The 26,645-nt window shown below is 29.5% G+C and overlaps 1 protein-coding gene across 50 annotated transcripts in view; it reads left to right on the top strand.

Annotated features, from left to right (window-relative positions):
* LOC145294072 (uncharacterized) overlaps nt 1–26,645 on the top strand; it is a 616,260-nt gene that overhangs the window by 231,720 nt on the left and 357,895 nt on the right. For 29 of the 50 annotated variants that reach the window (XM_080141123.1, XM_080141103.1, XM_080141121.1 and 26 more), the window contains exons 6-11: nt 502–687; nt 7,252–7,281; nt 22,205–22,303; nt 23,838–23,936; nt 25,419–25,517; nt 25,939–26,037. In XM_080141123.1, the coding sequence (XP_079997249.1) occupies nt 502–687; nt 7,252–7,281; nt 22,205–22,303; nt 23,838–23,936; nt 25,419–25,517; nt 25,939–26,037 (612 nt within the window). The remainder of the gene's footprint in view (nt 1–501; nt 688–7,251; nt 7,282–22,204; nt 22,304–23,837; nt 23,937–25,418; nt 25,518–25,938; nt 26,038–26,645) is intronic. The other 21 variants (XM_080141108.1, XM_080141084.1, XM_080141083.1 and 18 more) reach the window with 1 other exon arrangement.

Below are 26,645 nucleotides of genomic sequence, written 5' to 3'. Positions count from 1 at the left end.
TAGTAACATTCCGAAATATGGTGGTCCTAGAATACGTTTTTTTTTTTTTTTTTTTTTTTTCAGGTTATAATGTGAAATACAATGTTTTTCTGGACCCTGGTTACAGTATTTGCCCCGCCTTACTATGTTATTTATAATGCTGTTTGATTATATATATATATATATATATATATATATATATATATATATATATGTACTGTATTTTGTTACTAATTTTTAATGCCATATCCCAGGGTTCTATTGTATGTACACTTTGAAGAAAAACAATAATTGCAGTGGAGCATCTTTAACAAGTTATCAGCAATACAATCTAATCTGTGAGAATGAATACATGTACGCAGAAAGTCACAATGGAAGGTTTTCCTTTCTAGACTCCATATTGGATTAATAAACTGTTTTTAACATTTAGTTGTAGATATTGAATCTAAAAAGGAATCCTCATAAAAAAAAGTGTTTTAAATTGCTGTACTTAATCTTTGTTTTTTGTTTTTTTTTATTCAGGATGGCTTCACTCCCCTTGCTGTAGCTTTACAGCAAGGACATGACAAAGTTGTGGCAGTTTTGCTAGAGCATGACACCAAGGGCAAAGTACGTCTCCCTGCTTTACACATAGCTGCCAAAAAAGATGACATTGGCTCTGCAAACCTCTTACTTCAAAACGACCACAATGCAGACAGTACCACCAAAGTAAGTTCTATTTTTAACCGTTTGTTTATCAAACTTATTGGCATTTAACATTATAGTGTTACTAAAATCATTTAATGAATAAAAAGTACTAAACTTGAGAATTAACTGTTTAAAAATCAATTTTCAGGCTCCTATCCTAATATATAAAAGTTATTTCTTAATTAATAAAACATAAGTAATCCCCCTTATAACTCAACATTTCTTTTGTTCCTGACTAAGCCTATATGCTATACAGTGAAATTTGCTTATGATAGATAATGTTAGCAACTAACTTCAAAATCAAATCTTTCCAAAGCCTATCATTGAACCTTTTAAATAATTGACTTAGTTTTTATCTTTAACGTGTTGGGATTCAATTTTCAAATACTTTCTTTCAATACTAAACATCCTAAAGTGAAATGTTACTGAAAATGAATTTTTTTTTTAACTATATAAATAAATGTTTGCTATTCTGTTTTTATTGTTCAATATTAAATAATAAAAACAGTTTTTATTTTAATGAAAAATTTCCTAAAAACGAATTAACATGAATTTTAAGTAATTTTGCTTATTATTTACACAATGAAAATAGCTATACTGAAGGAAAATGTTAAATAATTCCCAACATACAGAAAAATGAACAAACAATAAAAAAAAAATAAAAAAAACAGTCCAGTAATGTTTTTACATAACAGCAGAACATAAATTGTTTAACTTTTGTAGAGGAAAATAAAAGGTGTAATGGATAGACAAAATCTGAAATAAATTAAGACATAATGGTGAAATGAGCTATGCATATTCACCGTTATATAATGTTTGTTTTTATATACTCTTATTACATTATATTATGCCCTTACTTGCATCCCTGTGGTTTGATGAAAGTTATGCATGATATAATATTTCGGAGAACTCTCTTCATCAGATGTATGTTCAACTTTACTTCAAGCATGCATATGGAGGCTTCCATATTAAAGTTACTTGTGGCTTGAATTAAAGCTGTTTGTATCTATCCACTACACCTCTGCATTGAATTGCCTTCTATAAATTTCCTTTATATAAATGCTAAACAATGCTTCAAGCAAACTGCATTAACCTTGTGAGAATTAAAATAATTATAGACTAGAAGAAAATGTTTCTGAATTTTTTTTTTTATATAATGATTGATACGATTAACAAATCCTAATGTAAAAAAAAATTTCTTATAGCAAAAGAAACAAATTTGTCATTTTGTTAGAATTGAACAGAAACAGTTTCTATGGGATTCATCCATACAAAAATAACTTCCTAAATTTAAAAAAAAATCATTATCCTCCTCTGTTATGTAATAAAAATATGTAAAAACATTTTTATAGAAATTCTATATTACAAAATTAATTTAGAAAATTCAATGGAAACAGTTTACATACTTAAACTAATTTGAACCTCAAACACAAGTCAGATTTTTTTGTCCTATTTGAGGTTGATTGCAAAAATTGAACCCAATCTGTTCATAATAATGTATGCATATTTAGTATACACAAAATGTATACCATTAACAAAAATTATAATTCAATAATAAAGATTTTATTTGATTCCTATCTTAAAAACAATTTCTTGTCCAAAATTCTCACTATATAAAAAAAACGGACCCGTGACAAAACCAAAATATCATATTCCAAAAATCATGAATTGATCAAGTAGTTTTATTTTTATAAAGAAAATCATTTTTAAATGATTAATGGGAATTTGTAGGCATTGCAATAAAAAAAAAAATCTTGCAAGTTTGATTTATTGTTATCTCCCTTGTATTTTTTTTTTTTTTTTGAAAATGAAAGGCAAGACGGTTCCTCTTCAGTTATTCATAAAAAATTTCTTATTTAAAAATAAAACTACTGAATCAATTTACATGATTTTTAATATGATAGACAATACAATACAGAAACCAGTCATTTCCTGTTTTGATTAGTTTTATTTTCACTAATAAATAAACAGTGAATAATAGATTTCTGTATTTTATTGTTTTGATTTTTTCATGGGTCGATTTTACATACTTACGTATATACATAAAGCATATGTGGATATCATACCATTTTATATAAAATAAATAAGCATGCCAATTACTAACCATCGTTCAGCTCCCCTTTCTGATTGACTAATGGATACTTACACTTGCCTTCCCAGATGGATTTCAAGGCAGCATGCACCCTTCATATATTTTTTTTAAGAGATAAAAAAAAATCCTCTCTTCTCAAATAATGTGATGAATATGCACAAAATTATCATGAATTACCTAATATTGTTTGTGTGCTTTAATTCCTGTGTTTTCCTTCAGCTGTTTGGCTAGATATTTTAAAACTCATAACACTATATAAAAGTAACAATTAATAACACTTAAAACAATATCAAATAAACTGATATTAAAATCCCTCCTCTTTTCTTTTTAATTTTGAATTAAAAAATTGTGTTGAATTTTATTTTAAAAGTAAAGAAAATCTGTCATATTCAGTTTAATCTGTTTTCTTGTTCTATAAAAATATAACTTATTTAGCCATTTTGCTGATTTCCATATTTACCTCCCTTTAAAGAGTTACCTACCCTTCTTGTCTGATTGATAACCCTTTTTTCCCTTTTTTTTTTTTTTTTTTTTTTTTTTTTTTTTTAATATTTTGTGTGTGTCTTAAATATGTAGAGTTGTACACATCATAATTACTGCTTTTCCAAATAGTATTTTACCATATTTTCTGCTTCATTGTAATATTTGTGATATACACCCTGTTTGAAGTATAAAAGCAATGAAAAGATGGTTTCATGGTGTCAAGTTCATGATTACAAGTTACAAATTTGTCTGTTTTACTTTTTTTCTTTTTTTATTGTAAATTGTGTATACTCTGTTTAAACCAACCATAGTTGAAATGTGTAAGAGCCACAAACTAAGGGAAAAAATCTCATAGTTCTGTGGGACTTAATAAAAAATAGTGATAGAAGTATTAATAAAAAAAAATAAGGTACAAACATTAAGGATCAAACTTATGAAATTTGTCTTTTTGTTGAAGTATTCCATCTGATCAAACTATATCTGTAAAGAGTTCCATAATGTAAATAAATATAAAGGCTTTAAAATTAAAATTCAGAAGATATGTAGTAAGGTGTGTAATAATATGGGTCTATGTAGCTGTGCAGCAATCTTTATATGGATGGTGATGAAAATATAAAACATTAGTTGCGAGTTTGTTGAACAGTGGCTTCCATCATTCTATCTGTGTTAGTTGTTGTAGTTTCTTATGAGACACACACAAGAAAATACAAACAATTACTATTGTGAATTGTAAACAAAGCTTTCTTCTGTTTATTTATCATTTGAAAAACCTGCAACAATTTTATTCATATATCACCTGTAAGACTGCTGTCTGTTATCGTCTGCTGTTGCAATACCCAACTGATGTGTAACTCTATCAACCCTACTCTTCTACAGTTTCAACCTCTTTCCATGCTACAAATATAGCATTTTAAATACAATTTTTTTTAAGTATTAGTTTATTTTCAACATAAAAAATAACAAACAATTATCCCTTACTAATATTATTTGTATATAATGAAGAGCCTTGCCAACATAATTATCAAATTGAAGAAATTGATAAGTTTTTGAAGCAAATAATAAAGTTTGTTAAATAAAATTAAAAAGTAACAATTTATGAAACCATATCGGCTTAATTCTGAATAAGATTAAAACGTTCAACATTTTTAACAATATCAAATTTCTTTTGACTTAATTCATTGACTGAAGCAAAAGATGGTTCTGGGTATGATTAAGTGCATCCAGTGATGAGACTCCAATTTGAGAGCTTTGGAAAGCATGGAGTTGCCACTACTCTCAGGTCCACTCTTACTTAAAGTAGTAGTACTTGCCAGGGTCCCATCTATACATACATATGACTTAGACCACATTACAAGACAACTTGAGATTATCAGCTGTTAATCTATAGACATAAAAAAAATTTATTAACCATGAGGTTTAGATCTGCTATAAATATTATATTTGGAAAATCACAAGTGGGTCATAATCACAGCATGGAGCATCATACCCAAAAGAATGTTAGTATTTCAAAGTAACCATCCATTTTTTAGTGTTTTTTTTTTTCACAGTTAAATATTTCTCCCATTACAGGTACATCATCTAAACTGCAAGTAAGCATCCCACTAAACATGCAATTATATTGCATGTTTACAGTATTACTTATCAGTCCCATCTATGCGTTAAAAAAATATTGTTTACAGACTACTATCAAGAAGGGGGGGCGCATCTGGCGTTATCCAGTTATAAAATACGCTTAAATATGATATTTTAATTTATCCAGATTTTGTATATATTAGTCAATTCTCTATCGATTATTTTATATTATATTGTACCTAATATAGTCGTGATTTTAAGAGTAAAACAAAAATGACTTGTGTGCTATCAGCTAGAACTGAAACCAAAAGCAAAATTTGTAGCCTGAAACGTTGTCATGTACATCATCGTCAGTCGAATAAGTAGCAGCTAAAACTAAACTAACATTAATATACAAATGTATATATATTTGCACATGCATAGAAGAGCAGTCGACTTACGCCTTTCAAATTCTAATTTCTTTCAATTTTGACTCCTTAACGACTATTTTAACCAGGTAAAGACCCATAAGAAACAGTCCACAAAAAAATGCAATCATTTAACGCACTGCTCTGTAACCCTCCATCTCTGAGAGGATACAGTTCGAAAAAATTAAGACAGAAAGACATAGTAAGTTTTATAAATGAGATTTGTTGATAAGAGATATGTCTGTAAAACCTATTAATCAACAAAGCAATCATATACAAATCATATGTACGATCTTGGCATAAAATGACCCAATGATGTTGACATGCTGTAAACTAAGCAACCAATCGGTAATGGACGTATGATGGTAGACCTATATAATTTGTTAAACTGTTTGTCTGTAAGAATACCTTAAATAGAAAGCAAGAAATTCAAACAACAGTATTTTAACATAACGATTTTAAAATTTAAAAGAATTTATTTCAAGAGAGAACAACGCAATGAAGAACAATTTCTGAACAAAATAAACAACTTGATCAAAAGAACATGCATTTATGTAAGAGCATAATTTCCAGTTGGCATAAAAGTTTGAATGAAACAAGTACAAAAAAATGTTCAATATGTTCTCTGTACATATTATTTGGATTCTCTGAACTACTGTTCTCATCTTGAGTGTTATTTTCACAACGTTTTGGTCAATGTACTCTCCAACGTTCTTCAGAACTGTCCGCAAGGATCTGTGGTGCAGTGATTAGAGTACTTGGAAAAATCAGTTGTAAAAGCAATATTCTCCTGTAGGTTGAAGCTTCAATTCTAAGTGTGGGTGACTGAAAAATACAATTGTAAATTACTTAGGACCTCTATCCAGTCATGGCTGACGAAATGAGAGCATGCTACCCTGTGAAGTAAATAAATGGTTCCATTTGAAATTCCATCCAAATTCCCGAGTTCGACAAGATATACCTGAAGAAGGTCAGAGGTTATATTGACCGAAGCGAAAACGTCACAAGATGAGAACAATAGTCCAAAGAATCAAACTAATACAATAATCAATTCTCATCTCAAAAATGCAGAACTGTAATGTTCTCTGTAGTTTTATAATTATTTTATTGATTCTGAAAGAAATTAATATTGTTCGTGTGGGAAGGTTTTCAATCAATTTTTTTTCTTTGTGTGTCCATTAAAAAGAGATAGATTTAAGTTTATTTTTCCTTCAGTAAAAAGTAAATGCTAGTAGCAACAACTTAAAAAATGCTGCTGATAATTGCTGCTGGCCTGCTTTCGAGCTGACTACAAGATGACTGTTTCGAAGTTCAATGTAAACAAGTTTTTGTCAAGCCATTCCTTTAAATAATCAAATTATACCAAATTTCCACTACTAACGATTACTACACTGTTGTCTTGATGACTACTGTACACCCATTAACCCTTATCCTCGAGTGGCCTTTTAGCCTTGATAAGTGGTGACTCCCTTGTAAAAAGAAAAAAGGGGAGGTGCAGATTTGTTCATTTTCATGTGTTTATTTCTACATGCACAGTTGCGCATTGATTTTTTTTTTTTTTTTTTTTTTTTTTGCGAGATCATTTGATTAAGGGCATGGAAACAATGTTTGATCATTTAATATTGATTTATGAAGCAAGTTGTGCAAATAATTTTATTGATTTTGATCGGAATGGTGAAATCCTGACTTTTATATTAAAAAAAAAAATGTGATAGAATATTCAAGAAACATGGGATTGGTTGAATTGTGTATGGACCTCCTGTCTGTTTCACTCATGTACACTGTCATTATTTAAGAAACGTTTAAGTTGTAACTTCTAGATAATATAAGACAGACTATCAAACAGATCAACTAGTTGAATAAATAAATCAAATAATAATTGGCTCTTATACGTTCGTAACTTGTCAGCATGAACTTTGGCTACAAAATGGTGGTATTAAAAACGTAAATGTGTGATAAAGGTGATTCATGGTTGGTTGTTGTGGACAAGGTGATGATGCTTTATTTTATTTTCTCCTGCATGCTTTGCAGAGTGGAGGGTTGGTTAATGACACAACTAAGGTTGGTATTTGAACCCAGAAGTGTTAAGTCCTTTTTCTCTTCTTCCTTCTCTGTGTACCTTGGAATGTTGTACCCTTTGTTCACTACTCATAATCTCATCCGTGTTCTCTTACTATTTTATTTATTTATTTATTTTTTTTTTGCGCATGATACCATTTTCTTCCTCCCTTTTATTTCCTTTTCCTTTTTATTTGGGCGGGGTTCTTGTTGCTCAAATCTTTTCAATCGCAGAACAGTTTAAAATATCTTGCCTTTCAAACTCGGCAAGTTTACGATTATTTTTCCAATATTTATTGACAGTGAATTATTTTTAGGGTTTGTTTATTTTTTATTTTTTTTTTTTTTCTTCACAATTGTGAAGAATAGGATTCCAAATTATTTTAATGAACAAAAAAAAATTTGTAAAGAAAAGTTTATTCACATAAATTTTTTAGGGGGGGAGTTTTGGCATTATTTTCAAACAACTTATTTTTACTTAAATCCTGTTGAGTAAAAGAAAGGAATAATATTAAAAATAGTTGAAGCAAATTTCATTATACATGTGAAATACCGTAGTAGAGACTAAGCTTGGAAACTATAATCGCCATCTTTATAAAGAAGTAAAGAATGAGAATAGCTAAGAATGATAATTCCAGTACATAATTTTAAGATACACTTTCACTAGAAAATTATGAACTGGGGTTATCATTCTAGATTTTTTTTATAAAGATGACAACTGTGTTTTCCTAGCTGTCTTTTCATCTTGGTATTTTACATGCATTGGGAAATTTGTTATAAATTACTGGTTTTATTTTATTTTTTTCTAGTTAAAATACTGCGTTCCAAAAGTCTTGGGCACATTTTAATATTGAATATCTCAAGAACTATTAAGGATATAAAAACGTATCTGATATATTCAGAAAACTTGTAATCTCAAGTTTTTCATGAAATGTTCAAAGATGTTCAATGTGAACACCATTGGTCACACAATAGACATCAAGCCGATAGTCCAGTTCTTGCCAAATGCGTCCCAGCATTACATTGTCAATAGTCGCAACAGCTTTTGTTATTCGGGCCTTCAGCTCATCCAGGCCTCTTCGAAGGGAAGGCACATAGATCAGTCTTTTCACAAATTCCCACCAAAAAAAAAAAAAAAAAAAAAAAAAAAATGTAGGGTGTGAGATCTGGTGATCTGGGAGGCCAGGGCATGAGATCGTAATCATCTTGCCCAGATCGTCTGTTGATGTGGTGTTGAGACATTTTCTAACCATGAAGCTCCAGTGTAGTGGTATCCCATCTTGTTGGAAAATGAATTCATCAGGCTCTTTCTCTCTCAAGCAGATATAAGGAATTGAAATGTGCCCAAGACGTTATGTTTTAAGTAAAATAAATAAATTGTTTGAGAGTAAAGTCAAAACCTGTTTCCTGATAAATAATTTATGTGACTGAAATAAAAAATTGACCTGATGATAATCTTTGTTTATAAAACTGGAAAATAATTGTTGAATTCGCCGTGTTCAATTTTTCACTTTAGTTTTCTGTATGTCTGCTTTACAAACATCACATGCGTGTGCACACACACATACACACACACCTACAATAACACATTGACTCAGATCCACATACGTACACTCCTTCATGCACACTAACCTACACATTCGCATACTTACACATACACGCATTCATTTGCCTACATGCACACACACACACACACCTATACACTGACGGCTTACTGGATCTACACTAAGTTACAAGCTGATCGTAGTTTCCATACAATTTTATTACATTAAGTAAACATTTTTCTTCTTCATCAACACATATTCATGTTAGTTACCATTTTACTTGCATTCTATGTCATTTATTCACAACTATCAAAGTAACATGGTTTTAATTCTCATATCAGCTATTAGTTAATAAGCTTCTCTTTCCACTCCTATTTCTTTCATCTTAAGAAACAAAGCATACCTCATTTCAGTCTATTCTTTTCTTTCAAATCTATTTTTCATCTCGCATTCCTTACAGAAATATTTTACTCAAACTCACAGAAGAAAAAAAAATCTTACTGCATGTTTTAGTTTTAGTTTTGAAAGATAGTTTTCAAAAATAGCATAATCATATAGTTTCTTGTAAAAATTATCCATAAATATTTTATATATAAATATATTTATTTGTAATATCATAGAAGGGCAGATAAACATGGTACCTTTAGGTTTCAAACTGGGGTGAGGACAACCCCCCCCCCCTCCAAAAAAAATTGCTGAGTTTTCTTGAGTTTTAATTATAAACTCTTCTCTTTCTTTTTTCGTCAGCCATCTTTTGACCTGTGGAGTTTTTTTTTATAAGCAATCTCACGGGTCAAATAATGACTTCTAACAGAGTGGAAAACCCAGCAATTTTTAAAATTTGTCTCTCTACCCTAAGCTTTAAACCTAAAGTATCATATAGATCTGAACTCTGGTAATATTATAAATTAATATTATGCTCTTATTATTAAATAATCAAGCACTCTATTGGATTTATTTTTACCCAACAGAACCTATATATATATATATATATATATATATATATATAATCTCATTCATAGTGGCACTGTAGATTTAGAAATTAGATGCTGTATGCACATGATTAGAATTTTTAACTTTATGGTACATTTTACATTGAAATGTACTGTTTTTTTTTTGTTTTTCCCTCCTCAAGAATTAAACTTGTATTGTCAAAAACTATTGATCACTAGTTTTTAATAACAGGTTTGAAATTATGTAACAAATGTTCAAAGTTAATGCTAGCTTTTTTATGCTCAATTTAAAAGTATCCTACTTTACATGAACAATTACAAATCATTCCCAAAGGTTAGTTGGACAAAACTGATATTCTTTTCTAAAACATTTACTTTCATAAATTGGGAATATCAAAGAAATCCACAAAACAACCAAAAAAGACAAGTATCTATATTAAAATGTGTCAATAGAAAATACATATGTAACTAGCGGGGGTATCCAGTGTTGCCCGGGTGTTTGGAGGTGTAAAAAAAAAAAAAAAAAAAAAAAAAAAAAAGTTAGTAGGGAGGGTGGCACGAACCCGAAGGCAGAAAGTGAAAGAAAACGTGAGCTTTTACTGCTATATTAGGAGACCAGAGGAAGTGAAAAGCACTGAAATTTAGTGATGTCAATCAAAAAGTTGACTTGCAGAAACGAACATTGGCTGAAGGCCAGTTTAACTTTCCGCTGTTTCATTTATTTGTTTGTTTCTCCAGGATGTTGGGGAAAATCAGCTCCCCACAAAAAGGGAGCGTTTTAAATGAATAGCAATTGTCTAATATAAGGGGTTTTCCGCAGATTGATCAAAGCTAATTTCTTTCTGGATGTCCCGGCATGAAAGGCCGGGAAGTTGCCTTCGCTTTTGAGTCAGTTTCGCTTTTATACAAAAAAGCCAAACACACAAGAGGAAGGAATAGCGTGAATTTTATAAAAGTCGATGTAAATAAATGTAGATATGACGTGCATTCGTAAATCGTAGATATTATAATCTAGGGAGTATAGAACCCTGGCGAAAAAAGCCTTTGCTGGACATACAAAACCGTGTGACCGTTTGTCTTTTCTATATATAAATAATGAAATTCTGTTTCAAACTTAACCTTCTAAGCACAACTGTTGCAATTTTGCAACAAGTCTTTCGCCTGTTATAGCAGACAATCCTACACACAAAACTAGTATTATTTGCAATATATGACACAACGGCACAAATATACGTAATAAATTCAGCAATTGATTTATATGCACATGAGAAAATTTTCCATGAGCAGATGATCAATCTCCTCATTATAAATTCAAGATGCCCACTATCACAATATCCAACTTGGTCAAAGTTTACAATTTATTTTGATAGCCCCTATATGCTACAAATGTCATGGTCTCTACTTAATCGTCATGTTATGGTACTGAACATATCCAAAAATAACGAAAAACCATCAGGTAAAAAAGTTATTAAAGAAAGCTTCTTTTTTTCTTTTTTTTGACAAAAATTAGCGAAAAAAAAATGTTTAGTTAAAAAAAAACACCGGTGAGTTCTGAGGAAAGGTAAATAGTGTGTAACTATTGTCAATTTTTAAATAAATTGTGTGTTGACAATCATAAATATGATTTACTTGCCTTATTTTTAACATAACTGAGTTACTGCCCTTGTTATGTCATGTGTTCCCAAAAAAATATGGTGAGGGTATTTTTTACAATAAATATTAAAAACTCGTGTTTTTTTTTTTTTTGTTGTTTACTTTTTAAATATGATAATATTTAAGTACTTCTGACATGCCAATCCGGTAGATATCATTGCTTTTAGTTGAAATTGACACAAGAAATCAGTAGATACCATTGTTTTTTTTGTTTAATCGATTTTTCGTTTTTCAAATTTCACTATCAGTGTAGTTGCATCCAATATTTAATCTTAGTTACAATAGTTAGAAAATATTTTTTTACTATATTAATCGAGAACAATAGTAAATTGTGATTTGGCATTAAATAATCCAAGAGTTTATAAGCCATAAAACCAAGCAGTTGTTACAAAATTCCAATGCTTAACCCTGTTATTAAAAATGGAAGATTTATTTTCACAGTTGAACCTAAGATCTGTTTTTTAATGATACATGTTTAAATGAAAATGTGTTGCTTCAATGTATGCTTTTCTTTTTTATTATTTTTTTTATTTGTAGATTGTTTGTATGATTTAATTATATATATTTAAAAAAAAACAACTAATTTTTATAGAAACGTAATTATTGGCAGATTCATGATTGCAATATTAACATATTAGCCACATCATAGAACTCTAAAAGAGTTTGTACCAACAAATTATGCATGTATAGTGTTTAAAGAAAATGCTTGATGTTTATTATTTGAATACGGTTTTTTTTTTTTCATACTTTTGAAGCTTTAAATATTTTAGTTCTTGTTAAAATAGTCGACAGATTGATTTTTTTTTTAATGTTGTTTTAAGCAAAAACTATCTTCGTACTTAATTGTCATGTCAGAAATAGTAATATATCCAAAAATTACGAAAATCTTTTAGAGTAGAATGTTATCTATAGTTAAAAGTAAGTTTTACAGAAAATTGGGTAAAATTTTATTTTTCTTAGATGTTATAAAGTAGACGGTGAAGAGTTTACATGCAGAACATAACTCTGAACACAAAATTTAGATTACACCACCATGGATTCTGACATTTATAGCATATTGTAATAGACTTTTTTTTTATTTTTTTACTAAAAACACAAAAGCATGACGATTTTTTGTAATTTTTGAATATATTAATATTTTCGACATGACCATTAGGCAATGATATCTACTGATTATTTTTGTGTCAATTTCAACTAAAAGCAATGACATCTACTTAATATTGTTTTTACTTAAAACACCATATTAAAAAATCGATCTGTTGACTCTACCATAAGCACCAATATTTTTGACAAGTTTTCAGTTCTTTTATTTTTGTCTTATTTTAAAAAAAAATTTTATTTTCCAATTGCTTCTCCTGCTTTCAACCTTATTCAGATTTGAATTATAACTCTTGTCTTTTTTTTCTGACAATCTTTGCAATGCCTCATTTCCTTTTATTACTTAAATTTTTTTTTAATTTTTATTTTTTAAGTTTGTTCATGTTTGATATTTGTTTGCATGAACATTTTCTAAGCTTTAGAAATTTTATTAAAAAATTTTTTTTTTATGTATATAAAATTATTTTGAAAATAACGGATTCATTTTAGTAAATTGTTTCCTAAGATATTCTCCAAACCAAGATTAAATATGACAGCAAAATTATATATTCAATGGAAATCCTTAAATTGAATGTAAAATATTCAGAAAGAAAGTAGCCCTCTAAAACTTTTAGCAGATCCTTCACATTGACCTTTTGTGTTGTCTTTATTCAGAGTGCTCATTTTCAGGGCGCTATATTTTCTTCATATAAAAAAACAACCTTCTATCTAACTCTGTCCTCACGGGGAGGTAAGTAAATAGAAACCGAGTATAACTTAAGATTTGAAAGGAAAAGTGTAGCGATTAGCACAAAAAAATGTTGAACAAGGGAGATAACTCTTTTATTTGAATTTACACAAGAAATAAATTTTCGAATTTTGCTGTTATGTTTAATTTCACAATTCTGACGTTTATTTTCTTGATAAAGTTTTGCTGAAAGAAGATCTTTGTAGATTATTTACAAAAATGAACCCGAAATTGTTAGTTATTTTTAAGTGTTAAATTATACTCCTGATGATGCAAGACTAATATTTTATACTTTTCTATCAAATTTGTCCTGATTATTTTGATGGTGTCAGCTTTAAGTTTTTTTTTTTCTTTTTAGATTTTCTATTAATACATCTCGCTTTATAATTCTAAATTATAGAAAAAATTCTGTATTTATATTTATTTTTCAAAGAACTATTATGAATAATAAAATATAAGAATTTTTATTTTAGTTTTAAAATAATTTGTATCTGTATTCTCCATATGTCAAGCTGCCTACAAAATAATTTTATTCAGTGTATGAATTCAATATAGCAGAGAAATATGTCTGTAAATAAATCATTATTTTATTGAAAAATACATCTTGAAGATGGTTTTGTGATGAGTCCTCAGTGATGTCCGGATTTAATCACTCATTCCGGGCTAAACTTAACCAGTAAGGAAAGTAGAAAATGGATTTTGGGTTTACTTTTGGCAACTGCAAACCTCTTGATTCCCTTATTTTGTCCTTTAGTCCTCACATTCTATGAGCGATATTTCTGACAAAGAGGGAAGAATTGCTGTTATCTGGGTCAGAATCTATTCCATCTAGCACTTATTGTCAAGATTTTAATCTTATTTTTTCTTATATCAAGTGGCTTCATGCCTTGTCTGGAGCGATTCCCATAAAAAAAATATCTGACTTTAATCAAAAATAAATGCCCACATCAAAAGCTATATGCTATGTAATTAAATGTCCTTTTACTAAATGTGTTTGGATTCCACTCTAAAATATAGAGAGATCTAAAACCCTGAGACACAAGGCACCGATTCCTGGTCTTGCACCTCTTCTGTTTTTCTATCTGTACATTTCTCTTGATAAAAGAGTATAGTTTCCATTCAGCATAGCTTTGGCTTTTCAGTTTATAATTTTGATAGTGTTCATTCTGTGGGTTTCTGTGGAAATATCTTTATTTCATTTGGATCTAGATTTACTTTGTTTCATAAATCATTATGTAATTATTTTTGAAAATTTATTTTATACTCATCTCCAAATCAAATTTTTCCATTAGAACACTGTTCTCTTTAATATTCCTTGGTTCAATAGTCTTTGAACTATCTTTAGTAGTTCCATTTTAATAAGTGCTAACTCTGTAGATATCACTTCAAAGTTGTGTCTATTCTCTTTTGTTTAATATATCTATACTAATATGAACTGTGTACTTATTTTTAAAAATATTTTTTACTTTGGTTCAGAGTGTAGCATCTGTCTAAACAATAACCTTTCTGAGCAGGAACAATTATACTTTTTGATGGAGAAACCTACTTAATATTACAGATGAGGAAAATATACCAGAGTTACCATAAAAGTATCTGTTAATAAATGTAATATAAATAAAAATAATATAATCCTGATTATTTGTTAGAAAAGATATTCAGCTATAATAACTGTTTATGGTGAGAACTATTCAGGAGCTTGGCATTCTGCAGCCAAGTTTCGTAGGAATAGTTGATGCTATTTGCAGGAGGTAACTTGAAAAAAACAGGTGGAGTCTCAAAGGATAGCATGTGTTGCCCCCTCCCCCAACTCCCTACAGCCCCTGCAACTAAGTAGATACAAAAAAATAAAAATATCATGCTTACTATTTATTTGGATCTTATCAGTAAGAAGCCAAGAATGGGATTCTTATGATTCAGGTCAATTATTATGTCAATATTTCAAATTCAGCTTTGGAGAGTCAGGAGTACATTTAACGTGTTCTCTTTAGACTGAGAAGCCAGTGATTTGTTAGAAAAGTATTTTTCACACCACTAAAATAAAAGCAACTTGTGTTTCATTTAGAAATACATTATACAAATAGCAGTGATTATTAAAGGCTTCATAAGCTTATAAAATTCGAAATAAAACCTGGATTTCAATAGTAGTAATTATTGAAATCTTATGAACAAACAAACAAAAAACAATGCATCAGATCTAAAGAGTATAGCTTATTTAAATGGTTAAGTTTGTTTTTCTGTTTTTCAGTTTAAGAGACTTAATCAAATAAGTTTATTCTACTCTGGGATTGCCTGAGAAAATGAAAGAAAACCAAGAATCACAACCCCCAAAATGGACTGGAAATTTCCATCCCCGATGCGTTTTATTCACAAAATAAAAATTACTTGTAAATAGAACTGTGTTATTAGATGAAGACAAGCAATAAAAACGATCAATTAATTAATGCAATGTCCTTTTGCTAAGAAATATGTAAATTGGTTAATTTAACAATGTTGATCGCATACACATGATCTGTATATTAGGATATTGGTCTTCTGTTGTGGATATGGATTTGTCATTTTAATTGCACTATTAGTGAAATAAATGAATAAACTGGATTATTAGTAGTTAAGATAGATGTAGAGACATGTATACAGAAAACCTGGAATTTTATCATTCTCTGATTATATCAGCATTCTTTCTGGTTGCCTTTGATTTCTCCTTGCCACTGAATTCAAATCAGGAGAAGTGTGGTTTGAAGTTGTACAACCTTTATCAAATCATCAACCTGCAGATATTTCTTTCAGAGGATATCGAGTGTAAGGAGGCCAAATAAATATGTAGATACTTTTAAGTCCTATGTTGAGCACCCTTTTTAAAACATGTTTATTGATAGATTTTATACCTGTAATGTTATCACTACTATTATATAAAAGGAACTTTTGTGTGAGAGTTCGTTTCCTGTGGACCCCTAAATAGTTGTGCTGATTTTTTTTTTTTAAATTTCACACAAATGTACTTTATGTGCCTGGCACAGGTTTTGTATCAGCATATCTTTAATTAGTATTGATAATCAAAAAAATCCAATGAAAAAAGGAACAGAAGATTTTGATTAAAGTTAACACCTTATACAGCCTAACGTCACAAGTGCATTTGAGAAATTTTATCGCACAAGCATAAAGGCCCGGTATATAAAATCAACAGTATGGTTCTTTGATATGACAGGAACATATTCGAAATGAATGTTTCTGTTTAGAGCACAACCATGATACTTGACTTTTGCATCTTAAAATTTAATTCAAGCCATGATATAAAAATATTTTTATAAAATCAACAGTAGGTTCTCTACAGTGCAATGTAAACTACATTGTATTGTGGACTGTCACTGCAGGAAAGCATGTAAAGCTTCCTCCCAGTGCACTGTGGAGCATCCTCAACTAGAGCAGGCAATTAATGGATTTGATTGAAAAATGAGCGATTTCACCGATTTTGATGACAATAAAATATGGGAGTGTGAAACAGTCGTTGATCTTCATTCAATTCCGGGCAATGCCGGGTCTCTCTGCTAGTTACTAATATCAAAAAGATGCCCTGTTTGCAAAAATATGTATTGTTAGTTTACAGCTAGTTTCTTGCATTTATCTAACAGCTTTGCCGTTGCTAATATCTTTTGATCATGAATAAAAATAATCAGTTTTGATGCTTAACTCATTAATTTCATACATTTTATCATTTGTATTCTGTTATATCATTCTCTATCGTCGTAGATTTTACTTTCATTTGACTCAACATTATGCAGCGATTTCTTTAGATAATTTGGACTATTGTTCTCATTTTGGATGGTATTCTCACAATGTTTTGAACGATATAACCTCTGACCTGCATCTTGTCAAACTCTTGGAATCTATATGAAATTTCAAATGAAATCCTTTATTTAATCTACAAGTGTAGCTTGTTCTCATTCTGTCAGCCATGAACAGGTAAAAGTCTTAAGTAATTCTTTATTATATTTTTAGTATCAGAATCCTCAGTACAGGCGATACGAAGAATACAATTATGAATTACTGAAGACTTGCTCATGGCTGACGGAATGAGAATAAGCTATCTCCGCTGATTAAATAAAGGGTTCCGTTAGAAATTCCTGAGCTTGACAAGGTGCAATTGAAGGTTAGGTCACATCAGGTGAAACGTTAGGATGCTATGTGAGGTGAGAACAGTAGTTCAAGTAATACAAATTATCAATCATCATCTCAACAAATCTGGAACATCATACAAGGTCGTATTGGAAACTTTCACGTTTAACATAAAGGGGGAAAAAGTTATCGCAATCATGTGGTGACCCTGATGTCTTGTTCAGTACTGATCTATTGGCAATTTGATTATCTTGAATATTTCTTATTACAAACTAAACTTAAAACATGCATGAGATGTGAATAGGATAGTTCAATGTAAAAAATATTTGCTAAAAGTCATTTTAAAATTTTGAATGCTAATAATTAATATTATTTAATTAATGGCAACCTTCTGTCTAATGAGACAATGGTGGTCTGCATCTAATTTGGTGCACTGCAGCATTTGTTGTGGCTATAAAGTCGAAACTAGAGTTGCCTATCTGGATGTAGGCTTGGGCAGTTAACAAGGAGACCTAGATTTGCCCAGTTACCAGGGTCCTCCTTTCAGCGTTGCAGACAAAGTTCAACAGAAACTAAACCAATACAATCGGCACTAGCACAGCTACAGGAATTGCCAAAAAGGTGTTGCATTGTTTCACCGTTTGCCTATCGGGGATTCCAAACCGGATTTTTTTATCAAGGTTTACTCCTTTAGCCTTTGCCTTTCTCAAGGCATCCACAAGGCAATAGAGCTACTTGCTCATTAGAGAAATTTTAAATGTATCCATTAAGAAATTAAAATTATATCAAAATAATCTCTAATATCGTTCTCAAAGTATTGTTTTATTGATTAACATTTGTTATAATTTTTTTATTTTTTTTACTGAAAAACGTTTTATTAAAATTGAAAAATATACATGTAAAATTTTTATTAAAATTGAAATATATACATGTAAAATTTTATATATAAAAAAAAAGAAATGTGAGTTAAGCTTTATTGAAAAAAAAATAATCTACTCTTAAATATTTTTTTCACAGTACCAATTATAAACTAACTTTTTATACATTAATGTTAAAAAGAAACGTCTGGAGTCCTATGTTTTCTTAACTAGAAGCTTGTATATAAATCTACCTGTTCACAGTAAAAATGGCACAAGTGAATAAATAGAAAATGGCACAAAGCAAAAACATAGAACAATGATTTTCAATCTTTTTTTCTCAGTTGACTCCAATCATGTACTTCAAGACATAAACTGTGACTATTTTAGTTGTATGTGTTTTAATATTTTTGCCTGTATAAGCACAATAAATAAAGCTTGGGATGAATTCATTAGATGACAATCATTTGAACAGAACTTTACAAAAGCTTGCATAAGCAGATAACACAAATACTATTGTCAGACTAATTCAGTGAATACCTTTTCTGTTTAATGTTATCAAATTTCATACAATCTTAGAAATTTTCAATACCACCTTGTATTTCAAAATATGTATTATGGAAAAAATGTCATCCTATAAGTAATGTCCCAAATCCGTAATTTCAAATAACATTTAACAGTTATAAAATATCCAAATGAATTTATACATTCCTGAATTAATAAATTACTTTAGGATTATGTATTTAATTATTAACTCCATCCTCTCACAGATTGAAGTTTCTACAAAGCACTAAATGCTTTATAAGTTTAAAACAAGCATTAAGATGGCAAAAAATAAATAAATAAATAAATAAATAAATAAAATAATCATCTTGTTAATAGGGAGGATTGTTTAAATGATCAGAAGCTTTTCGATTAGGGATGTCGACCTAAAAAATATTGCAAAAAAATGATTGACAACGTTTTGGAAAAGTAATTACAGATTGAGTGATTCACCTTGAGAAGGTTTCCTTTTCAGATTTACTGACCTGATTTTGTGAGAACTTCAACAAAATAGTACCGTTACAGTCGAAGTACGCTTTAGTTTACAAGAAGTATTTTGTTGTTTTCATTTTTGGAAGAGTGATACTAACAAAAAGGGAAAACAATCTTAAATTAATGCTTTCTTTTTGTAACCAAATTTTTCTGGTCTTTGAAAACAAGTTCAATAAAGTAACAAAGTAATACAACAAAAATATTACTTACTGAAACATTAAATTAATTTAAAGAGATGTAAAATGCATCAGTCAAATAGGAATATTTTTGTGTGCATGTTTATTTTTTTTATATTTCTTTAATAAAAGTTAACATCCATTTTATTGATTTTTTTTTTGTTAATTTAGCAACAATACTTCAAAATAATTTAAATTTACAAATAAAATGTAACCTTCTATATTTAAAAAAAAATTATAAAAGTAAATATTTGAAATGCACGAATATAACATTCAGTTTAGCATATTATGAAATGGATGGAATGTAATTTTTATATAACTTTTATTTTTTTAACTTTTGAAAAGATAAATTTTTTTATAAAATAAGTCTTAAGAAATGTAACAGTCATTTTAGAATATTAAAAAAAAAAACATCAATTTTGGATTGTTTTACCTTGTTACTAGTTTCACTCTTCCAAAAATGAAAGCAAAAAAAAAAAAAATACTTTCGGCAAGTTAACATGCACTTATACCAAAGAATTTTCATCTCCGGTTAATTTTTATCTAATCAATTAGTCTTAACATTTATAAAATCTTGTAACACTGCCTAAGCTTGCAAAGTAGGTTTCTCATGATTTAACAGAAAGCAACCACAAAGCATTAGTGAACATCTGTGATTGCATCTTATTTTGGTTGGATTAGTGACCAGTGATGAGAAATGGGTATTTCATAAAAATGTAAACTGATACTAGTTGAGGCAAGTCTGCTAAATCCCAACTCTAAAAAGATCTCCACTAACAAACGTTACTTTTGTTGTGATTGCATTAGCATGACCTACGTTGAGCTTCTACAATTCAATCTAACAATTACAGCAGAAAACAATTGGAATGATTAAATACCGCTTTGAAGAACAGAGAGTTTGTTTTGTCGAATTGTAAAAGTTGTTTCATCATGATAATGCAATCCATACAGCATCAGAAATGATAAGACTTTCTCCTTAATCCTTAAATTTTGTACTTTCTGATTATGATCTGTTCTTCATTTACATTTTTATGGACTCTGGTGTTAGTTTATTGCTAATTATCTCGAGCGCTCTTATTAGGCTATGCTGACGAGGATGCTCAGGCATTATTTGCAGGTTAGAGTGCTTCTCCTCAGAAGTGATGACCTTTAGCACCTTCTGATCCTTGTGTCACATTTCTCACTGAGAGAGAAATAAATACACAATGCTTCCAAGATTAAGTTCCTTTCCTTTTAATAACTAAAAGAAACCTTCTCAACCACTAATAGCCATGACTAATGATGCATTACTTGAAAGTAGCTCGTTCAAACGCGTCAACTTAACGTTCGCAGGAAACATGAGTTGGAACAAATACATTGAGTGAATTTCCAAGGCTGCTGCAAAGAAGGTGGATTCTCTCTACTGTGCTAGAAAGCTACTTATGCCTGAGTGTATCCTATACCTTTACAAGGCCACCATTCGTCCATGTATGGAGTATTGTTGCCACATTTGGGCTGGTGCATCTGCTACTAGTCACTCCCTCCTAGACAGGGTTCAAAAGAGAGTTCCAACTGCTGTCCCATCGACGAAATGTTGCATTCCTCTGCCTGTTTTACAAGTACTTTTATGGTAGATGCTCCGATGAACTACAAGCCCTTGTATCACCTCGACATAAATACCTCTGACAAACCTGATAAGCAACAAAATCTCACCCTTACACAGTAGAAATCCCTAAATGGAAGAAAGCCTTCTATTCTAATAGTTTCTTCCCTAGGACTGCTAGACTTTGTAATTCCCTTCCGGGTTCCTGTTTCCCCAACTACTGACATGCAGAAGTTCAAGTGTAATGTAAACAGATATCTTGCTGCTCAGCTCCCCACATAGTACCCCTACAAATTATGTCGCAGATAATAGCCTCCTACACCAAAATGACACTGTGCCTTGTTTGGGATGAAAATGAAAAAAAAAAAAAAAAAAAAAAAGGTCCTGAAGAAGTTGAAGTTGCTCTTTCTACTTTATTCATGTAAAAAAAAAAAAGAAGTTTTATGGAAGCTTATGAATCACTGAAAAGAAGTTTTTGATAAAAATTACATTTAATTCCAATAAGATATATAAAATCAAGATTTTTTTTAACCTAAAATTTGGACATTATTTATGGGACAACCTTATATAGTTATTTTCTTTCATATATAAATATATTATCATTTTTATTTTTTATATGTATATACATATTATTTTTCATTGGTATGTTTTTATACATATATGCAATTTAATTTCATCATTTTCATGTATATTATTTTCACCATCAATTTTATATGCATTTTAAACATTAATTTCATTGATTTTATACCAATATCATTAATTTCATGCACATTTTATACATTAACATTTCATATACATTTCATGGATTTCATACAATATTATAAATCTTATGGATTTTATACAATATCATTAATTCCATATGCATTATCATCACTTTCATGTGCATTTTATACATTAACATTAATTCCATACATATATACTTGATGTAAATTTTATATTTAAATCAATCAATATCAATTTATTCATACATATTTACTTCATAATTAGTTATAAAAAATGACATTTAAAATAATTTGTGTCCTAATTTTATTTCTCAAGAAAAAAAAGTTTATTTTGATTTATTATATCAGTATGTTTTATATTATTTCAACTTCAAACCAAGCTGAAGTCATTTAAATATGTTTCTCTTTCTTTTTTTTTTTCTTTGCTCTCCCTATTCTTTAATGATGTCATTTCCATTAATTTTTTCAGAGCGGTTTTACTCCATTACATATTGCCGCTCATTACGGCAATGTCAATGTTGGAACCCTTCTCATTCAAAGAGGTGCAGACGTCAACTATAAAGCTAAGGTAAATATATTTCTATTCTCTTCCTTCAGTTCATAGGAAATTTTCTTTTGCAGTGTTCCATCCTAAAATCTCAAAATATTTAGCACAATTAATTTATAATGTAATGGGAAAACGTCTGTATGTATGTATGTATGTATGTATGTACGTATTTCTCACTAAAATTTGAAAAATGCTCAACAAACTCTTATAAAGTTGATATCTTTTAAATCGGTGTAACCCTGGAAAAAATATCTAAAATGTAAAAAAATGAAAAAAAGATTAATTCTGTGGAAGTCAATGGTCATTTTCCATTTAATGTTAAACACAATTTTTAATATTATTATGTAAAGGGAAGTAACTGATATTTTTTTCTTTTAAAGATTTATTTCCCTTATGCTCACTCAGAGTTATGTGTGTGTATGCCCAGAGAGGAGAGTGGACTGAGCGAAGAAAAAAGAGGGGAAGAGAATGAGAAAAGAGAGAGAGAGATAGAAGTTATCTTACATATTTACCCCAGGCAATTCTGGGTAACGCTTCCAATATAAAATTGTTTGAAATAATAGATACTTGCTGATAACAGATGGAGTGTTAAAATTGAAGAAAATCAGATTTTTCTGATGCATTTTCTGTGAGCAGCTGTGCAGCAGTACAAGTGATTTAGCCAACATCCAGCCATTTTTTGGATGACTTCTGGCAGGGTATTGTTCCAAGCTCCCATCAACAAAGCTTTTAATGATTTTTATCACTGACTTTTCCCCCTTTGTAATTGAACATGATGTAAACGGTAAACATCAAATGGTAAAATACATTACTGGACTTTTTGTGGTACTTGTTTGAAGTTCTGAGTATTGGCTCTAAACCAGGCAACATTTTCCTTGAATGAATGAGCCTTTGCTCTATCTTGTTACCATGTCTCATCCCATCATTTGGTTTGTGCTGTAGAAATTTTGGTTGTATAAATACATAATATTTTATTAAATTTTAATTATTGATGATCAAATTAATATAAAAAAATCATCATTTCTAGTGCTTCTGTAGTAGTAGATTAAATGCAAATAAAAATCAATTTCATTGTAAATTAGTTTCATAGCATTAAGTCATTCATGTGTAATTGCTTAAATGAAAGACTGATTTATCTCCCCTGCTTTATGGGAACTTCCGATATTTCTGCTGTTATTAAAAGCAGATTGAGAAAATATAAGGCCTATATTCTAGTTCTATACAATCTTCTACTCAATTATTTTTTCAATTTTGTGGCAAGGATACTTATTTCAGCATGATACATAAGTACATCAAAATGTGTTTACTTGAACTATGATTTTTCAATTGTAGTTTATACTAGAGAAGCACCATATTTTTGTTAGAACAATATTTAAATAATATATTTAAACAAAACTCATAATTATAATAACAGACAATTGTTTTTTTACCGAAGTATTTTTGTTTTGTATATAAATCAAGCTTGTATTTTTCTTTTGTGTCTTTTTTGTTTTATTATTTCAACTAAGTAATTCTATATTACTAGCTATGTGTGTGTGTTTTTTTTTATCATCAGAACAACATCACTCCCCTGCATGTGGCATCACGCTGGGGCAAGTCAAATATGGTTACTCTGCTTCTTGATCATGAAGCAGTTATTGAAGAAAGAACTCGAGTAAGTATTCTGAGGGATTATCTCTTCCCTTTTTTTTTTTTTTTTTTTTTTTTTTAAATATTTTTTTTTTTTAATTTTCTTTCTTTGAAGATTGTAATGCTGAGTATGGAGCAGCCAAACCAGCTGCCAACATTGCCTTGCTTTTTATTGAAACCAACCGAGAGCCCTTTTTAGTATCCTCATTGTTCCCTTAAGTGCAATTGTCTGATTCTCTTTTGTACTTGGTTCACCAGAAATATTAGTTAGGTAGGACTTCAGGTTCTTCTTCATAAGCCCTGTGGCACCTATAATAACTGGTATGATTGATATCTCTCTAAGATTCCAGTTTGTTTCTCTCTGCATGTGATCAGGATGACCATTTAAAGTTATCAGAGGTAATCATATTATTAGCTCTGGTCATATATCTTTGCTAGTTGTTAAGATACATATTGTATAATTTTTTACCTAAGTAAATGAAAATAAATAATAATAATGAAATCAATTGTACACTTCAACAAATAATAATAATAATGAAATCATTGTATACTTCAGTTTAGTGGGGCAGATTGCTGAAACAATCTCTCAGGGTGCTTGTATCACTAAGTGAAAGATTCTTATGGAATATTGAGATAACCTGCCCCACTAATTGATATGTCATGACTGCTGCTATATTAGATAGAAAATTAGTTATTGATTTTTTTTTTTTTAATGATTTATTTCATTTCTTTTGTATAAATATGAAACAATTCATTACAAACTTGGAAAAATATCTGTTCAAATTAGGCATACAAATAGCTTTTTGTGGTATTATGATATACATACTCATCATGAAATGAAAAATGTCATATGCCAAAAATCACATAAATTCATTTAGTTTTTTTTCTTTTTTCTTTTAAGAAAATTAAATATAATAATAATAATAATAATATACCATGATTTATAAATTTTAGTAGTCAAATGGAGTTGTTGCTGTTTGAATTTTAACACATAAAACAATAGGGCCAATCACGCCTGTTCCTCGTAAAATTTGATTTTCTTATTCAAACAAAAAAAAATCTACTTGATCATTTTATGTAATTTTTGGAATATGGCATTTTTCTGAATTTTTGTTTTTGTTAAATAAATGTAATTCTACACACACACACACACAGTATTTGAAAAGACTATGCTGTATTATTACCTTGGGTAAGCATTTTAATGGTAATATAGATATAAATTAATAAAACAACTTTTGTGTTTATTGATTTTGATATTAATGGCAGTGTTTTTAAGTAAATCTAACTGGAGATGTAACTAAGCAGTGGCAACATTAATATTTAAAAAATGACAATTATTTTGAATGATTCCAAATAAATAAAATAATCTTTAAAAAATGAAACATAGTTTTGGTTACAGACAGACACCACATTTTCATAATAATATATGGAGTATGGATATCTATAATCTGGATATTTGCATTATCATATAAATATTAATGTTTTCTTTTGTTTCATTTTTGTGCAGGATGGACTAACACCCTTACATTGTGCAGCTAGAAGTGGTCACGAAAATGTTGTTGACCTTCTCTTGGAACGAGGAGCGCCCTTCTCAGCAAAAACTAAAGTTTGTATCTTTTCATTCTATATTCTTTTATTTATGAATATAATATGCCTTCAACCTTTTGCACATATGTTCAATTTCAAACTGCCTTTTCAAGTTTAGCTACAAATTGTTCATTTACCTTCCTTACAGCTCAGGTCCTCTTGTTAAAGACCAATGATTAGTTTCTGGCCTCCTTAGAAATATAATATAGAGTACTATTGTCATATTTTGAATAGTGGATCTCTGTCCCAATTGAACAGTCTTAATAAGCTGCAATAAGAAATGTATCTGTAATTTGATTGGCCTCATTTTTTCTTATTTACTGCAACCTCTTTCTTACATATGCGGTATTGTTTTTTTAAACCTTTTATGTCTATGTTCATTTTAAATTTTGTCTTTTTATTGATTTATTTTTTTAATTTTGTCTATTTTTATTTTACAGAATGGGTTAACTCCTTTACATATGGCTGCACAAGGCGACCATGTTGACTGTGCTCGGTTACTACTATATCACAAGGCACCAGTCGATGATGTCACTGTTGTAAGTAAACATTGTTTTGCCAAATAGTTAAATCACTTGTAATTTCCAGGAATTATAGTTTTTAAATGAAAATTCTTAATTATTTATAGTATCAAAATTCGCTTATTTTCCCACCGCTTGTCTTTATAATAAACTAACAAGATACCTGTACCATGATGGGCAAATTAATATCTCAAATGAAACAGTTTTATACTACTTCTATGTCTCCTTATGAAGATTAAAATCAAGATATGATACCAAACCTTATGTCTAGAATATTTATTCCTATTTTGATTCTAGAAAATGTCTTAAATTTAAGCTTAAGTTGTCTTAAGAAGAAATTAAAATTGAGGAAATCTTGTTTAGTTGGTATCTAATAATTATCAATTAAATTTAATGCAAATCTGAAATATTTAAATTTTCAAATAGGAAGTCGCCTCTAGAACAAATTTTAAAACACTCCAAATAAACTGAAATTTGGGGAATATTTATTAATAGTTGTCAAATAACTATTGTTGAAATTTGAAAAAAATCGAGGTATCTAAATTTTTACAAGACGTCCATTCTCTCTCTTTATCTTCTTTACATAAAACCAAAACTAAATATATCCCACATTTACCACCTGTATA

Source organism: Euprymna scolopes, chromosome 15 (genome assembly GCF_053919585.1).
Source record: "Euprymna scolopes isolate OS-2025 chromosome 15, ASM5391958v1, whole genome shotgun sequence".
In the NCBI taxonomy this organism is placed as follows: Eukaryota; Metazoa; Mollusca; class Cephalopoda; order Sepiida; family Sepiolidae; genus Euprymna; species Euprymna scolopes.
Note: the sequence above shows the minus strand (reverse complement) of the source record. Positions and strands in the feature narration are given on the sequence as shown.